This window comes from Haliaeetus leucocephalus, unplaced genomic scaffold (genome assembly GCF_000737465.1).
Source record: "Haliaeetus leucocephalus isolate CR32 unplaced genomic scaffold, Haliaeetus_leucocephalus-4.0 Scaffold317, whole genome shotgun sequence".
In the NCBI taxonomy this organism is placed as follows: Eukaryota; Metazoa; Chordata; class Aves; order Accipitriformes; family Accipitridae; genus Haliaeetus; species Haliaeetus leucocephalus.
In genome coordinates this window covers 2,907,493-2,923,837 of record NW_010972753.1, presented here as the reverse complement: position 1 = coordinate 2,923,837, position 16,345 = coordinate 2,907,493, and the positions used below count along the sequence as shown (strand labels likewise).

General features: G+C 38.0%; 1 protein-coding gene across 1 annotated transcript in view; it reads right to left on the bottom strand.

The window, feature by feature from the left end:
- Positions 1 to 3,906: 3,906 nt before the first annotated feature.
- PDK3 (pyruvate dehydrogenase kinase, isozyme 3) overlaps positions 3,907 to 16,345 on the bottom strand; it is a 55,168-nt gene continuing 42,729 nt past the window's right edge. The window contains exons 7-11 of the mRNA XM_010571302.1: positions 14,322 to 14,398; positions 12,995 to 13,096; positions 12,277 to 12,387; positions 6,756 to 6,869; positions 3,907 to 5,660 (exon numbers count right to left, since the gene is read on the bottom strand). Of these exons, the coding sequence (XP_010569604.1) occupies positions 5,517 to 5,660; positions 6,756 to 6,869; positions 12,277 to 12,387; positions 12,995 to 13,096; positions 14,322 to 14,398 (548 nt within the window). The 3' untranslated portion in view covers positions 3,907 to 5,516. The remainder of the gene's footprint in view (positions 5,661 to 6,755; positions 6,870 to 12,276; positions 12,388 to 12,994; positions 13,097 to 14,321; positions 14,399 to 16,345) is intronic.

Genomic DNA, 16,345 nt, shown 5'->3' with positions numbered 1-16,345 from the left:
ATATAGCTCTAGAACCAACTTCACAAAAAATAAATTATGCTGAGATTTTAACAATAAATCTCAGGGTGGGGGGAGGGAAACGGACATGGAAACACTCAAATGTGTGTATCCATAGATTTGAAACTGGTTTGTGACAAAACGGGCAAGAAAAACACTTCTATAAAATTATTCTGAGCTCCCAACTGCAGCTCGCTGAGGGTGTCCTTCTGTAGGCATGTGTGAAGTTGACCTTGGGCTGCCAAATCACAAACTAAGCTCCACAGTGTGTGAAACCAAATCAGTCCCTTGGAAATGTCATCACATGGTTTTTACATATTTTTATTTGTCAGCAACGGGGAAAAAAGGAAAATGAGTATACACAAATTATATACATGGGTATTGGACTAGAAACAATTCCAACACAAGTTACAGAAGACTCAAAACATCACCAAGTAACCTCATGAAAAATTAGCTTCCCAATCCTCCATTATAGGTTCAGTTGGTTCAAAGGATGCCAGCTCAGAGGAAAGGCAACACGAGACCCCTTTCCCTCTTGGATGCCAGGCCAGCTCACCAGTAAGAGTTCTGTCCCAAAACCGATGGTGGGAACAAGTTGACTTGATTTCCACTCACACCAGAAACTCACATCATGAAACGCAGCACAAAGTTTAGCACACTGCTAACAGATCATCAGCGATGGCAAGCGTGGAACAGCTAGCAGGTCTCTCGCATAAGGACAGAGCTCGCTGAAGAGCTGAGAGCGTGCCACTTGGAAATGCACCCTGCCACTGCCTGATACGATCTACAGAGGGTATGAATTTCAAAGGACTGTCAATCTGGCACCTCTCGGCAGTACTCAAGTCAAAGGAATAATTTTAATAAAGCAATTAATACTAGTCTGACAATGTCAGAATTAATCACAAACACATCAATCCTACTGATACAACATAAAAATCCCCTCTAGATTTAAGAAACAAGTTCTCTATGCCAATTTCTGAGATCTTTTAAGGCAACATAATACTGCAACTAAAGCATGTGAACTTTAAGTTTTCTTATTTATTTTTAATTAGAAAGCCACTTCAGTTACACCAATCTTCATTGTTTCAAATTAAGTGTTGATCCTGAGAACAGATTCGAGATTACTCTCATACCCTGTCTACTTGTGCAACTATTTGCAAGATTCAGCCCTGAAGTCGCTACACAATTTATTAGTATGCTCCTCATTTGTGAATAAACTCACCTTTGAACTCAGTAATACATCATTCTGTCATGTACCATCATATTCTCTTAAGTTCTGCAAGATCACATTTATATCTATTAATTCATAGGCAGGTGAGTATATCAGGAAGAAGAGATTAAGAGCTATTAGAAACCAGAGCATCTATACAGCAGCTGAGGAAATACGCAAGGAAACCGAACACCACACAATCAGACAGGGTTATCCTCAAGAGATAAATACTAACAATAAACATTTAGGCTGTTTTCTACAAAATTACTTATATCAGTCAAGACCACTTTGCAGCACCTAACACACAAAGATCTAGAAGTGTTTATTAAAGCGGGGGCAGGGGGGAGTGTCTTCCATGTCAACGAGGTCAATATTTCACCCTAAATACTAAGTTTGGGTGGAAGTGAATAGATCGCACTACACTGAAAGATCACTCCTGCTCACTGTTTGGAGAAAGTGAACAGCTGTTTCAAAGCAAATTCTACATGCCACTGAGGACGAAGAAGAGTATGCTATCCAGCTGGAGCAGCAAGTGTAGTTTACATAGCCAAAAAGTAGCTTGAGTTTTCCAAGAACACTACAATTAATATCCATTTTCTTAAAGCATGTGTCAGGGAACCTGCTTTAAACACTACCCAAGAGCTAGCACAAACTGCAGCAGGACAAAGACTTTCTCAGTACTATCCTAGGTCACCACAGTCAAGTACAGAGGCAAAGACTGTGCATTTGAGTTGCAAAAGAAGCATTTCAGTATCTTCTGAATATTTTTCAAGTGCTGACTCTGAAAAACCCCTTGTTAGCCTCAAAACAAAGCCTAGAAAAGCAGGGAACACAAATAGGTATATGATTTGGAGAGACTTCAGTATCTATTAATATTAAACTAGGCAGGGGATTAATAGATTACGTTCACACCACAAAAACACAAAATGGACAAAAAAGTTAAACTATCTGTTACACTACGACATACAGAAGTTGTTTGTAATTTCTCAGGAAGAATCAATGAGCAAACATCTCTTGCTCAGTTTGTTTCTGTTGGTCACTAAATACAACAGATACGCAGCATTTTCACTGAAAACATTTTTTTCTATTTATGTGTCCTGTAACTCAAGACAAGCAGGTTGCAATAACGTTAGCAGGCCATCCATCTGAAATCCATAAAAGAAATATACTTTTATATTATCAGAAAGTTTGGAATTAACAGCCCCAAGATACTGAAACAAATAGTTACAACAGACTCCAGTCGAAGGCAGAAGTAACTGAAAAAAGATCATCAGTATCTATGGCTGAACTAGCCATGTTAAAAACCCATCCACCCGCATTTTTCAGGCATACCCATTGAAAAACTCTCTTCTAATCAGAAGTCTGCTGCTGCTGCTTCCTAAGACAGTTTTCAGACTAATACCCCTATGCAGAAACACAGCATGAAGACAGATGAAAAACAATTTATGGCATACCTGGGATCTCCACTAAAGCACAGACTGCCTAGACAAGGTTGGAGGAGAAAAGTTGCTTCTTGCTCATATTTACTGTAATGCCTACAAACAGGCATTGGGAAATGGAAAGAAAATGCATTCCTTGTGCTCTGCCCTCCTGCTTTGAGCTGTCTGTACAGGCTCAGGGTTCTTGGAAATAGGTGCCCTTTAAGGGGACTTCAGTTTTCAAGTACTAGAGCACTTCAGTCCTGAAAGCCAGCCAGTTGTTTTTGTTAGTAAAGAAGTGAAATGACTAATACACCATAACATCCTCCACAGTATCTTCAGCTTTCCTTCATTGGCTTCCACAGTTTATATTCACTTCAAGAAAAAAAGTTCAATATGCCTGCATCCTTTCTCTTCTTTCTGTTCCCTCTCCTCTTCACTTATAAGGAGACAGCCAAAAAGAAGCACTAGGTCAGGATTTACTACTTCAAAATATGACTTCTAACAAAAGCTGAAACTCAGCTTCTTACACAAACTATCTTACTCCTTGGAATGATTTAGGTAACGTTCTAGGAAAAACTGACCACAGGCAACGGGGAAAATACTAGTTTCACCACAAATTTCTATTTTTAAGCAAGCCCTCCTCTGCAATTACTAGAAAACACATACAACTTGAAATGAATTTGAAAAACGAAAGAAGTTACGGGTGAGGGCAAAAGTTAAGTGACTAAATTTTAGTAGCTGTGACTTCCAACTGGTGTTTCAGTCAAACTATTACTCTGATTTCACCCCAGCAGCATAGCTGTATCACTTAAATAGCAATTTGCCTTCTCTGCAGCAGTGCCTGCAGTCGTGGGAAATTATTGCTCTGGAGGCCACAGGCACTACACCCTCACCATGCCGTGTAGAGATCCCCCAGCCAGGGTCAAACCAGTCTGGTTTGGGAACAGAAGAGGACAGCCCCACCACCACGCTCCCTCCTCCTACCTGCTGGCAGAGAGGGCTCAGAAGGGCAGCGCTTACCAGCTAACCAGTCGGGCAGCCTTCAGCAGCCATCCTGGTACCTCCACCTCTTGAGCAGTACGGCAGCACTCCGCCGAGACCTGTACGAGAGCCTTAAAACAACCTGGCGCTCCAGCGTGACTTATCTGTAGAGTGTAGTGAAGCCCACAGAACCTCAAGCCCTGCAAACTCATGAACTACTCACATACAAATTCTTGAACTGACTGCAACAAATGAAGAGTAAGGGTTTGCAAGGTAAGGACTCTGACTCTTCAGAAATGGGGCTATATGAAGTTTATTGCTCAAAGCACTTTGTAATCCTTTGATGAAGTGTGCTATGTAAGTGCAAAGTACTATCGTTAAGTCAAACTCAGATTTTTTTTTTTTAAATACCTAGGAATTTCTCAGCATTTCCCTGTTTACCTAATAGATCAATTCTTTATAAAAATAAACATTGGGAGGACAAAAGGGACAGTTCCCCCACAATTTTAGTAAACAAGTTTCATTATTCCACGCTAAAATCTGCAACATCGTTCAAAAAAATATCAAAACACCTAAGAGAAACTGAGGGTGCATCAGAGTTGCTTATGACTCACTACTTCATTCCCACAGCTAGGATATCACTAGAACTTCCAAGTTTCACAAATTTTTCTAAAGGCCATAATATCAGAAACAGTAATTGGCAAAGACTTGGTGAAGAACAGTTTCCTAGTAGTCAGCAATAACCCTTACAATAAATTTAAGGGGAAAATACTTAGGTTTTTTCTTTGATTTTTTTTTTTTCATAAATCAGGTACCAGCTATGTTTTGTCCCTCCCATTTCTACAGTATTTCCAGTTTCATGTATTTAGACCAATGACACTTTCCAAAAGCTGGTGTACAACATCTTTATATACACTACAAATTGAGATTACCAGACTATAGTCAGACATCGAATATATAAATAACTTTGCAAACTATTTACAGGTTTTAAACTAATCAGGTTCCAAGCAACCAACACTCTTAAGGCAAATTCATTCGTATGACTGGCTGTCTGGCCTTTCAGCATTTCTCTCCCCTTCCCAGCCCCCCCAAAATGATAGGCAATAAACATGAAATTGAAGTACCCCCCTGCCCCTGTACTGACAGAATTTCTTGTATGGAGAGATGATCTAACTACTAATGATCTTTCCTCAAAACAAGGAAAAATGTATAGAAATGCATTTCTGTGTTTGCGTGTCAAAAAAATCATTAAGGTGCATACCAAAAAGTGGAAGTCCCAAGGTCTTATAACAACATAATTTTTGTATGCACTTGACAAATGGATTTGGGAATTTGGGGAAAGCATCAGTTTAAAGCTGCCCAACCCTTTTTAGACCTATGCATTTATAAGCTCATTAGATATAAGATCTGAAGAGCTCAAAGGGATTTTCTGTAACAGGTGACACTGTGTGATATAAAATGCAGCCAAGAGTGGATTTTCAAAGCGTATGTTTAACTACATCAGAATTTTTCTTATACCATATTGCTGTGCAAGATACTATTCACCATTTAAAGGGATTCTGCACATCTTGACAATCCTTATATTGGAATAAGAATTGGCCATTTCAAATAGTATCTTTTTGTACAACGTTGTATTCTTAAGTGCAATCACAGTGCAATCCCTTTTGTCAATGCATGACTGAAGCAACCAAGCATATTCTGGTGAAGTAGACAGGATTCACATACCAAATGTGCTTAGTGCCTTCCTTTAAGTCCCAATCATCACTTTGTTCTTAGTATTTTTCAATGCCCTGATTAGGTCTTTGTTTGGAAGTAATTAGCTATTGTGGTTTGAAGGATTTTGGAACAAAGCAGAGACTTTATACTGAATGCAGAGGTCACCTCCAACAGAGACAAAAGGTGGCAAATTATCGATTAGCTTTATATTTAGAAGCATCCCTCGGTTCACTGCTAGGATTGCTCCAGTCATCTGCTTCAGGTGTGGTCTTGTAGTGTCGCCATGCTGACTTATTAAAAACAGGAAGTCTTTCAAATGATTCACTTGAAAGGGCCTAAGGAAAAACAAAAGCAATGGTAAGCTATCATTAGAGATACCAAGAGCGAGATGATACTCTGGGGAGTTCTACAGCTACAACTTCTGTATCGAACAAGTGTCTCAATTATCCAAGTGTTACATGTCACAACACTACTTTGAAAATACTTTAGCTGTGACTAGTCACTCTAGTCATAGTAAAAGTTAAAATAAAATAATAACACTCTAAGATATTTCCCTTCTTTCCATACAGTGGTGTCTACAAAGACAGCATGAAAAATAAGTTTTGGTCAAAAACTTAGGGAGATTTGTCATTGACGGGGCAGACAGCTACTTTGAGTAAACGTTTCACTTCTTCACCAAACTCTGACTCTGTCAGCACACTGATTTGTGAGGACTGATCTAGTTAAGTCCCTTAGTATGCCTTTTTCCTCTGAGAAAGATCACACCTTTTTCCTCCACACATACATGCACAGAATTAAATCCATCAGAAACTAAAGTTAGCAGAGGATTCCACAACTCACTTGCTACATACAGCTAGGCACAGTGACAACACTTAGTCAACGACCTGCACATGAGCTATATGCTGTATTCTTTTAAAATCCCTGATGAAGTTCAAGCAGTTAGTTTCAACCTTAAGCCCCTGAGTAGCCTGGGATCTCCCCCAAAAATGACAACAGGATCAATACAGTCTATTACACAAAAGTCAAGAACCGCATAGAAAAAACCCAGGTACTAGTCAGGAGTTAGTCAATAGTCTTCTCAGTTTTACTGTGGTCAAAACTTTTAGAATCAGAGTATTAACCAAAATCATCTCTCATCACACAGTTCTTTGGAAGTTCAGCACTTATGACAAATTAACAAAATGCAAAGATCCAACAAGGGGGACTGGGGGGGGGGCAGGAATCAAACCAAACTAACCAGTATTAGTACTGGGATAATATTTATTAACTCGGTTTTTAGGATTCTGTGTAACTGATTTAGATAAAATATAATGAAGATAGCAATTACAAATTTGAAAACAAGTGGAAGAGTGAAGAGAAAGTTCACTTATTCAGCCTGCTATAAACAAATTGCACTGCTTTACTAGCTTGTAAAAGGGTCAAATTCATACCTTCAAATAAATTACAGCATCTGAACCAACGCCTTCCATTGAGTAGAGTTTAAGGTCACCTTGAAAGTACCTAGCGTACAGACGAGAAATTGGCAAGCCATAGCCAAACCCAGCCTACAAAGACAAGAAAACAAAAGGAAAAACATGATGGAAAGTTAAGAAAATGCAACAGATCACTGCAATCGTTTATAAAACAGAAGATACCCAAATATCAGATTTGCATCAAATTACTTTTCAAGCTTTCTTTTATTACTCAGCCTACACTATAAGTTGGTATTCAGCCTTTTGAGTAATCTCCTTTTTTCCTTGGCATAATTTTTTAGTTTAAGTACAGAAAAGGAAAAAATATCAGAGGCCTTTGTTAGGACCACCTTGTCCATTTTGCATTTTCTCAAGAGGCAGGTAGGTGTAACATACAGTACGTGCTGCCTCCAATCATCAAAGCAAACCAATACTCTCTACTGCTTCCTCACTATGATTACCATTCCTATGATATTCCATTCTTTGGTAAAAATAAAATTTTTGGCAGCATATTTTTCTACCCCAAGCCTGGGATTATTATTCCCAAATGTCTCCACACTTAGGAGACTACACAACGAAGCCAGAGACAACTGTTTACTTCATCTAGGTCGCATTAAGTGATTTCTGATGCCAAACGGCAATGGAAATCAGAAGACTACATACAAAGCAATACAAGGCAAATAATCCTCGCTGCTGTTCACCCACCTAACAAAAGATCAGGATTCCACAGCACTGAATGATCTACTGAGGACTGAGACCCCATACAGACCACACAATTTTCAAAGCATAATAGAACTGACAGGTACAAATTTTAGATTTTAAATTTACAACACTAATATTCATAACCACAGCTGCAACAAGGTCAACACCTGGCACCTTTTCCAACCCACTCTTGTCAGAAGCAGCTGTAAAAAAACCTGAGCCTCTCTCACTCCAGCCAACGAGTAAGATTTTGGTCTAAACATCAACTCTTTCAGATGGCTGGGTATGTGCTGAGAATCACAGTGGTTGATTAGTCACCCGAACTCACCCTGAATTTTCCAGGGCTACCCAGAGCAATAAAGGAAGGATTCCAGACATACAAGCATTTGCAAAGAAGGATATACAAGGCAATGGAGTAATACAAGTTTTCCGTAAGGGTGGCTTACAAGAGTTAGACACCTGAAGTTTTCAGAAAACCAATAAATTCATTCCACTATAATATTTCTACAAACACGATCTGACAGATAACAGAATCATGCCCTGAATCTTAAAAACAAAGCCCCAGAATGATACAAAAAAGAAAAGGCTAAGAAGAAGGACTTGCAAGCATTACACACAGCTAAATGTGGGCTATCACTGTATAGGAAATCCCTTGAGGAAGGGGTGAACATTGAAGAACTTTGTACTACAGTATCCATCACAAATTGTCTTGTTGTCATCTACTATCTGTACAGTATCTTTTGACCTCTTTGCCTTTTTTTTGCAGAAGCCTAAATTTAGTGATCTTAAATTGGTTAGAGGTGCTCACTCAGTTCTTCTGAGCAAAATGAGAAACAGAAATGTCAAAGATGCCATTTGCTACTTGCACTGCTTGTCATAGTTACTAGTGTCCATTTCCACAGTTAAAACAGTTGCTTAGCTGCACTTTTTCCAACAACAGTATGCTTTAAAAACGTGTCCTGGTTTCAGCTGGGATGTAGTTAACTGTCTTCCTAGTAGCTGGTACAGTGCTATGTTTTGAGTTCAGTATGTGAAGAATGTTGATAACACTGAAGTTTTCAGTTGTTGCTCAGTAGTGTTTAGACTAGAGTCAAGGATTTTTCAGCTTCTCATGCCCAGCCAGGGCACCTGACCCAAACTGGCCAACAGTGTATTCCATACCATGGGACGTCCCATCTAGTTTAGGAACTGGGAAGTGGGGGGGCAGGGATTCGCCGCTCGGGGACTGGCTGGGGGTCGGTCGGCGGGGGGTGAGCAATTGCCCTGCGCATCATTTGTACATTTCAATCCTTTTATTACTACTGTTGTCATTTTATTAGTGTTATCATTATCATTATTAGTCTCTTCTTTTCTGTTCTATTAAATCGTTCTTATCTCAACCCAGGAGTTTTACTTCTTTTCCTGATTTTCTCCCCCATCCCACTGGATGGGGGGGGAGTGAGTGAGCGGCTGCGTGGTGCTTAGTTGCTGGCTGGGGGTAAACCACGACAAAACGTAATTCTCAAAGACTCCCATTAGACACATGCATCACTTTCAAACATCTGGTCTTGAAACTAGATGCATTTCTTTCTTAACCTCTAAAAAACAGGAAGTTATTTGACTGTCTTAGAAAGAACTAAAAAAAATTCCAAAAGCTGACTTGCATATGTTCTGAGGACCAGACAATAAATACATTACAGAAATTAAAAAGCACAGCAACCGAAAGGCAAATTGTAGATAGTACATACTCCCATGAACAGCTCAAGTAAAGGGCAGTATCAAGCAATCCTGGAAGCACATTATACTTCCCTCTCTCCAGAATTAAACCTCCTTAAAACCCATGCCCATCTTGTGTTTGCCTCCTGCTCCTTCCAGGAAAATATTTTTATGCTCTGTGCTAGCCCACATAATTATTTCATACTCTCTTCTTCCAAAAATTTCCTGTCAGTCTCTTCTCTACATTGTCTCTAGAGTATTTTCCAAAACAGATAACTTATAAGAAATATGAAGACAACAGATCCCAGATGAGTACCTTGTTAATGCAAGACCTTACAAAAGGTTTATTTTGCAAAAGACAATTAACAAGAAGTGATTTCTACATAGGTCTGTGCTTGACCTAGAGGACAAAATATAGTCAATGGTGGCACATCTGCCGTGAAGAGGAAAAGCTTTTTAAAGCCAATTTCTCATTAAATATTACAGTATGCATTATACAGATAGGAAATTATTAAATTTGTGTTACTAGTATCTACAGGTTTAATTAAACCTGATTTAAGCCACATTTCTCCCATGATAAACAAATGCTGCCAGAGAGAATCATTACATTCTCTGAGAAAACCTAATTATCATTAAACATCACCATGTGTTTCTAACATTTCCGCTATGTGTATAGCGGTACAGATGCACACAAGACCTGCTAAAATCTGAATGCTGCCATGGTAACAAGGTTTCTCAGCAGTTTTTAAACAACATTTGCAATGACACTGAGAAGGAATTTCACCAATCAACAAAAAGATCCCTCTCTTCCCCTCCCAAAGGCCATGAATATTTCATAAACTAGACAGGGGATCATATAACAAGGGGAGGGAGTGTTAGAACAGAAGAATATGTCTATTTACACTGCACTGCAATTTAGTTTAGAATATTATCTAGGTCAAGAATGACAAGCACAGACAGACCTACCTACCTTCTGGAGCAATTCTTAAGTGGTTTGGTCTTCAGCAGTACACAATAAAGAAAATCTCCTTCTGTATGGACTTTGAAGAGGATTTATGAGGAACCTTACCGCTGAAGGATTTTTGTTTCTAGACTGACAAAGTATAGCATAATTGTTTTTGTAACAGAATATGGGCCATAATACAGAACGTGTCAAGCTTCACTGCTAAGTCCTTTTTCTTCTTACTGGAAAGATATGCCACAGACTCCCAGTTCTTGACTTGTTTCTTTCTGCACACACATATAAGTAATGGAGCTTAACAACTCTTCTCAACATTGTCATGTACAGGCATCACAGGGCAAAAGCTGCCAGGTTCACAAGAGAGGGGGATACTTTGCAGGTCTGACTACAGTGATGTACAGACCAAAGAGAAAAACAAGTCCTGAAAATGGAATACAGTAGACGAATACCAAGTATAAATGCCACAGAATCAAAGTATCAAAGTAAGCAGCCTTAAGACAAGGAAATATACATAGGAATACATTGCTAAAGATACATGGAGAAAAAATAGCATCAATCCTAAGATGAACACATTTTACAATCAGAGAGCCACAAAGGAAGAGACATTTTAATAGTGAATACAACTGGTAATCAAGGTATAAGTTTATAGTGGGAACAAGTTTCAGGAAATCCTTGTAGGCTGATACAGTAAATTGCTGATCAAAAGTGAGACAGAACAAAGGCAGATTATGAATCAAGAAAGAGTCTACCATTCTTGACAAAGAAAAAAGTTTATATTTGAATTAAGGCCTGTTCCCCATCACTCATCCCATTCAAGAAGATTTTCTATGGAAAAGCAAAAGTTTGAAACATATTACTAAGATGTGTTGTAGAGGTAGGAGCTGTGAAGGATTACTATCAAGTCAATGCAGATATGGAACTGGGTTTCACACCTACCACGGTGGCATCAAACAGTGGAGAAAACAATGCAATACACTTACGTGCCACGTTGTTATGAACTGTGGACTAAGACAGTACCATAAAGACTTTCTGCTAAAAATCTAAAATGAAATTTATTATCTCTGAACCACTCTGAACTGGTTTCACCCTCAGTTCACTGTTAATTATTTTATACCAAAAATAGTCACATACTCCGTGCCACATTTTATTAGCTGCCTGAAGGCACTTCAAGCACAGAAGTATCAGCAGGAAAAAAAAAAAATCCCTTAAGAACATGCTAGATGAGCGTTCCTAAATAAGGGAAGGAAATTTCTCAAAGAATCAACTTTTTCTCGACATGGTTGAAGATAAAGGGTTGCATCAGAAGCAATAGAGAACAAAGATGGAAGAGGCAAGAATACAGCATCAGTATTAATCCACTTATTGAAAGCCAGTCAAATGGAACAGTAGCCATATAATTTTTATCACAATGAGCCAATATGTAACTTAATGAAATTAAAAATAATAATTTCATTTTAATAATAATTTTTAAAATCATGCTTGCTAAAAGAATTCAACACTGAAATAATTCCCTGCTTAGAAGAAACTATGGGGAAATTTTGTTTGTTTGAAATCTGACCCCGATATATCTCAGAAGGGAGTATCACATGAGAGATTTCCAACTGAACAGGAACATACCCAAAGTGTTCCTATGACATGGAGGTTTGGGAATTTATTTTTTTAAATGTTTTTACAGTCCATAACCTATATAAAAATAATTTTCAAAGTTCAGTATAAGCTTGTGCATTACCAGGAGGTGCTTCTCAAGTTCTGTAATTCTGACAGCATGGCTCACCTTTACATTTATTATAGGAAACTTAGGTAAACAGCAATTTACACATCAAAGAGGAGCTCTTTAGGTTATCCACCTTCTCAGTAATACAGCACTAAAAATCCTGTCCATTAACCCATGAAAATATTGCACTTATGCAGAAATGGTTGTTTCTAAGAATATAATGTCAAGACAAAGAAAAGCAATTTTCTATTCCAAAGACTAAATGATGATAACAGAACCCATTTTTTCCTGACATGTTTCACCTGCATAGAGTTGCTAATGATAAACAATTCTTCAGTGGAAAACCTGATCCAGTAGATTGCAGTGAAGGGAAGCGCATAACCAGAGTAGTGCAAAGGGACATTTAAATACATATTGCAATCGCTTACCAAAGGCACAGCTCTTGAGGGCTCCAAGCTAGGCCTGGGTGCTGTTGAGTACATGTAGTTAAACAATCTGTCTATTTTTCTTAAAGGTACACCTCCACCTTGATCACTTATCTAAGGAATGAAAAGTTAAGAGTTTTAAACATTATGTTCTGGAAAAAAAACCCTGCAAAACTCAAGCAGCATTACCTAAACAACTTTAGAAACGTTAAAGGAGCAGCCAAGGGCTTTGGGTTTGTTTAGTTTGGAAAAAAGGAGGCTGAGGGTTGACCTCATGGCTCTCTACAGCTTCCTGAGGAGGGGATGTGGAGACAGAGGTGCTGAGCTCTTCTCCCTGGGATCCAGTGATAGGATGCGAGGGAACAGTTCAAAGCTGCGCCAGGGGAGGTTCAGACTGGACATGAGGAAGCATTTCTTTACCGAGAGGGTGGTCAAACACTGGAACAGGCCTCCTGGAGATGTGGTCAGCACCCCAAGCCTGTCAGTGTTTAAGAAGCATTTGGACAGTGCCCTTAACAACATGCTTTAACTTTTGGTCAGCCCTGAAGTGGTCAGGCAGTTGGACTAGATGATCACTGTAGGTCCCTTCCAACTGAAAATATTCTATTCTAATGAATTTGAAGTGTCAGAAGTGATACAGTAATTTGTCTTTTCAAATTACAAGTCATACTATTCTAAACCTAGCAGGGTTGTAAGCTGCATATTATTTTCAGGCATTTACCTTAATAGACAGATCTTCTTTCCCCAAAGTGACTAAGGTTTTGATCGATGGATAGCCTTCTCTCTTACCTTCATGCAATTCCACCGTAGCTCTCATTGAATTCTGAAGATAAAGGAAAAAACAGTGTCTTTGATTCTAACTTTACCATATAGGCTTTTTGTGACAACTTAGAACTTGCATTTATGTTGTTGAATCTGGATACTCTGTGCTACATTTCTATACAAGACAGAAAAGGCCATATTTAAAACAAATGCAAGAAGTGCTTTCAAGTCCATGAACTGTCCAGCTAAACTTTTTCATCAGAACTCCATTATACATACTTCTATCTACTTGTTATAGAGTCAGAGAACATAAAGCAAGATTTTTTTTTTTCCTGTGTGAAATCATGTAATTATATATAAGGGATGACAATATCCTTAACCTCCACTTTGCAGAACAGCAATAGCTATGTTCGCCACAGAGAACAAGCTTTGATTCTCTCAGCCTGGGTCACATAGTTGTTAAGTTACCATCTATCAATCTGACTTTACTATATCTATTAACAGAGTTTCCACTGCCAGTCCGTCACAGGTTCATTACTTAAGATATAACTTAGTAGTTTCATACCGTTTCATGACTTGTACCAAAACATACCTACAAGTAGCATACAAATTCTCGCTTGTTCTACCCTAGAATTAATGTTACAAATGGCAAAATTGGGGGAAGATTTAAATGAATGTACTTGACAAGTGTCACAAATCAAACCCAAATACCATTATTTTGGAAAAGTTTCTCTCTGACCAAATGCTTTCTTCCCCTGAATTTCTAGTGTTCAATTGCACCACCTAGAGACCACCTATCTTACTCAAACACATACAATAGCTCTCACTTTCATTTTCACTTTTGTTTCAGTTATTCAGAAGACACAAATAAAAACAAAACAAAGCATGTCATTTATGCTACTCAAAAACCTATGGGCTGTTTTCACAATAAACAAAAGACACTGATCCTAACCAATCCTCAAATATGCAATAACGAAGCAAGCTTATGAAAACTGCAAGGTAATTAATATATCATCATTGCAAAAATAGACTATCATGAGTGTTTTAAGTTCACCAGCTGCAAAAGCACAAAAAGAGAAGTAGGAAAACACAGACATTTTTTTAAGTACACAAGGGCTTGAGAGGGCTGTAAGCCTAGCTTTTAACAGTTTCAAACCCTTGTTTAAGAATAAGCTTAAGAAAGGAAAACTGAAATAACATTTAAGAGCTGTAACTGAAAAGAATCTCAATTTCAACACTAATGTAAGTTCACAAAACCCTTCCAAATATTAACAAGTGCAACCCACCTTGAATAATTCAAATAACATATGAAACAAATGAGAAGGTACATAGACTACTTGAATAGGCTTGTTTGGAGCTTTAGCTGAAAAAATAAAAATAAAAAAGACAAATATTTTTTCAAAACAGCATTTTGTAGCATTTCTATTGACAGGAATAACATGAAACTGTAGGCAAAGACAAGCATGTAAGCATGTTCTAATTTTGCAAGTGCAAGATTAGTTCCATGAAGTAAAAACATAAATTTCAGTTACTGCTATCACCTGAAGTAGAACATTCTAATGATGATTTTCAGACATCTATGTCAGCAGACTTTGTTTAGATATGAAACTTCACTAAGCAGTGGTTGGTTTCATACTGACAATGTATGTTAACTAAGAGAACTTTCCCACTTAAGTGGGACAATATTTAAGCATAATATTTGCTGCACAACAAGATTCTTTAATTTAAGAAATTCACTGTTTAAATATTCTAAAAACAACTACATTTTACCTTAATTAAAACCTATAAAATGTAAACTATTCATAAAAACTTTCAAAATATACTTCAAACAATATCACAGTTTTCTTATTCCAAATCATAACTGAATTGTTTGTTCACTGTTGTCCTGGTTTTAGTGTTTCGGCAGAGGTGTACAGCTTGGCACAGCTCAGAACGTTAGAGTGCCAATTGATATTGCAGGAAAATACAGCTGCACTTAATACATTCCAAGACAGTTTTGGTGCTGAAGATGCAGTCACCCCTGAACATTCAAATATCTACTGGCATTAAATTATACAGTCACAGCCTGTCAGACCCAGCAGCAGTTCAGATTGAAGAAAAGTCTCTAAATGTCTGCTTCATAAATCGCAGGAAGATACAAACATGCACACAGAACATCACTAGAGTCAACTTCATCCTTTTTGGCACTGAGGGCTGATAATACCAGTTACTACTTTAAGAGACACAGGAGTGAAAACTCCTAGGAAAAGGAGAAGACCAAGACAATGCTCTGCATAATTAGTTGCAAGGCAACTTGCTGTTTTATTATGTTAATTTTGTCAGAGTCCATCCTCCAATTCTTACACATCACCAAAACCAAGGCAGCTGATTTGTACTCATTTGAGGCATAGAGTACACATAGAAAACATGTTACTGTTGCTTTTGTGAGGTAATTTGCAAATTCACTTTCCTCATGTTAATAAGCTAGTTTAAAGGAAACTAGTAATTCTCCCCTCACTTTTTTTATCAGATCCAGCAATTTGTTTTCTCTACTGTTGGATCTTTTTACTTAGGCCTTCAAATTGATTTTGCATTGATTCCTCTGCTGCAGTACTCAGTACTTTTAGCTCCAAAAATCACTCCATTTTGGAGGGGGGAAGGTTGGGTCCTTTGGTTTTCGGAGGGGGGGCTGGTAGTAATGCATCAGTGTTGACAAGATCACTTTGTGTAGAGAAGTATTTCTACAATATTAAATAGTACTTTGAGCAACTTATATGTTCCCCTATATCACACTCTCCATTTTGAGTGTTACCTACTCTGAGACTTTTGCAATTCTTCTGCTGAAGTTTTCAAACATCTTAGTCTTATGTTTGGACAGCTGTCCAAAGTTTGAGAGGATCACTCAAGAAAATTTATATTTTTAACTTAAAATAATCTACCTTTTTTCAGTAGAAATTATGAAAAAAAAATCAGTCAATACACTAACAAGGACTCTCTCGTCGGTTTTGTAGCATCCAATTTTCATCTTTGCAATCAACTTGAAACAGATTTTCGTGTGAGAAGTTATCGTAGGACTTAAAGCAAGACTATGAAAAAAAATTCCTAATTTCACCATCTTACACAGAAGAGCTCACCACTGGTGCAGAGACTGACAGTGGAATTTATAAGCATACTTCAAAATGAAACAAATTTCAGCTCTATTAAAAGATTAGAAGGCAGGTGTGTCTCCTTCCCAGTTATAAGGGTTTTTGACCACTTTATTTTCCTAAAGTGATAGCAAATTCAGCAGATAGCACTCTGCATTCAGCATCAAGAAGCAAAGAGGTCATGA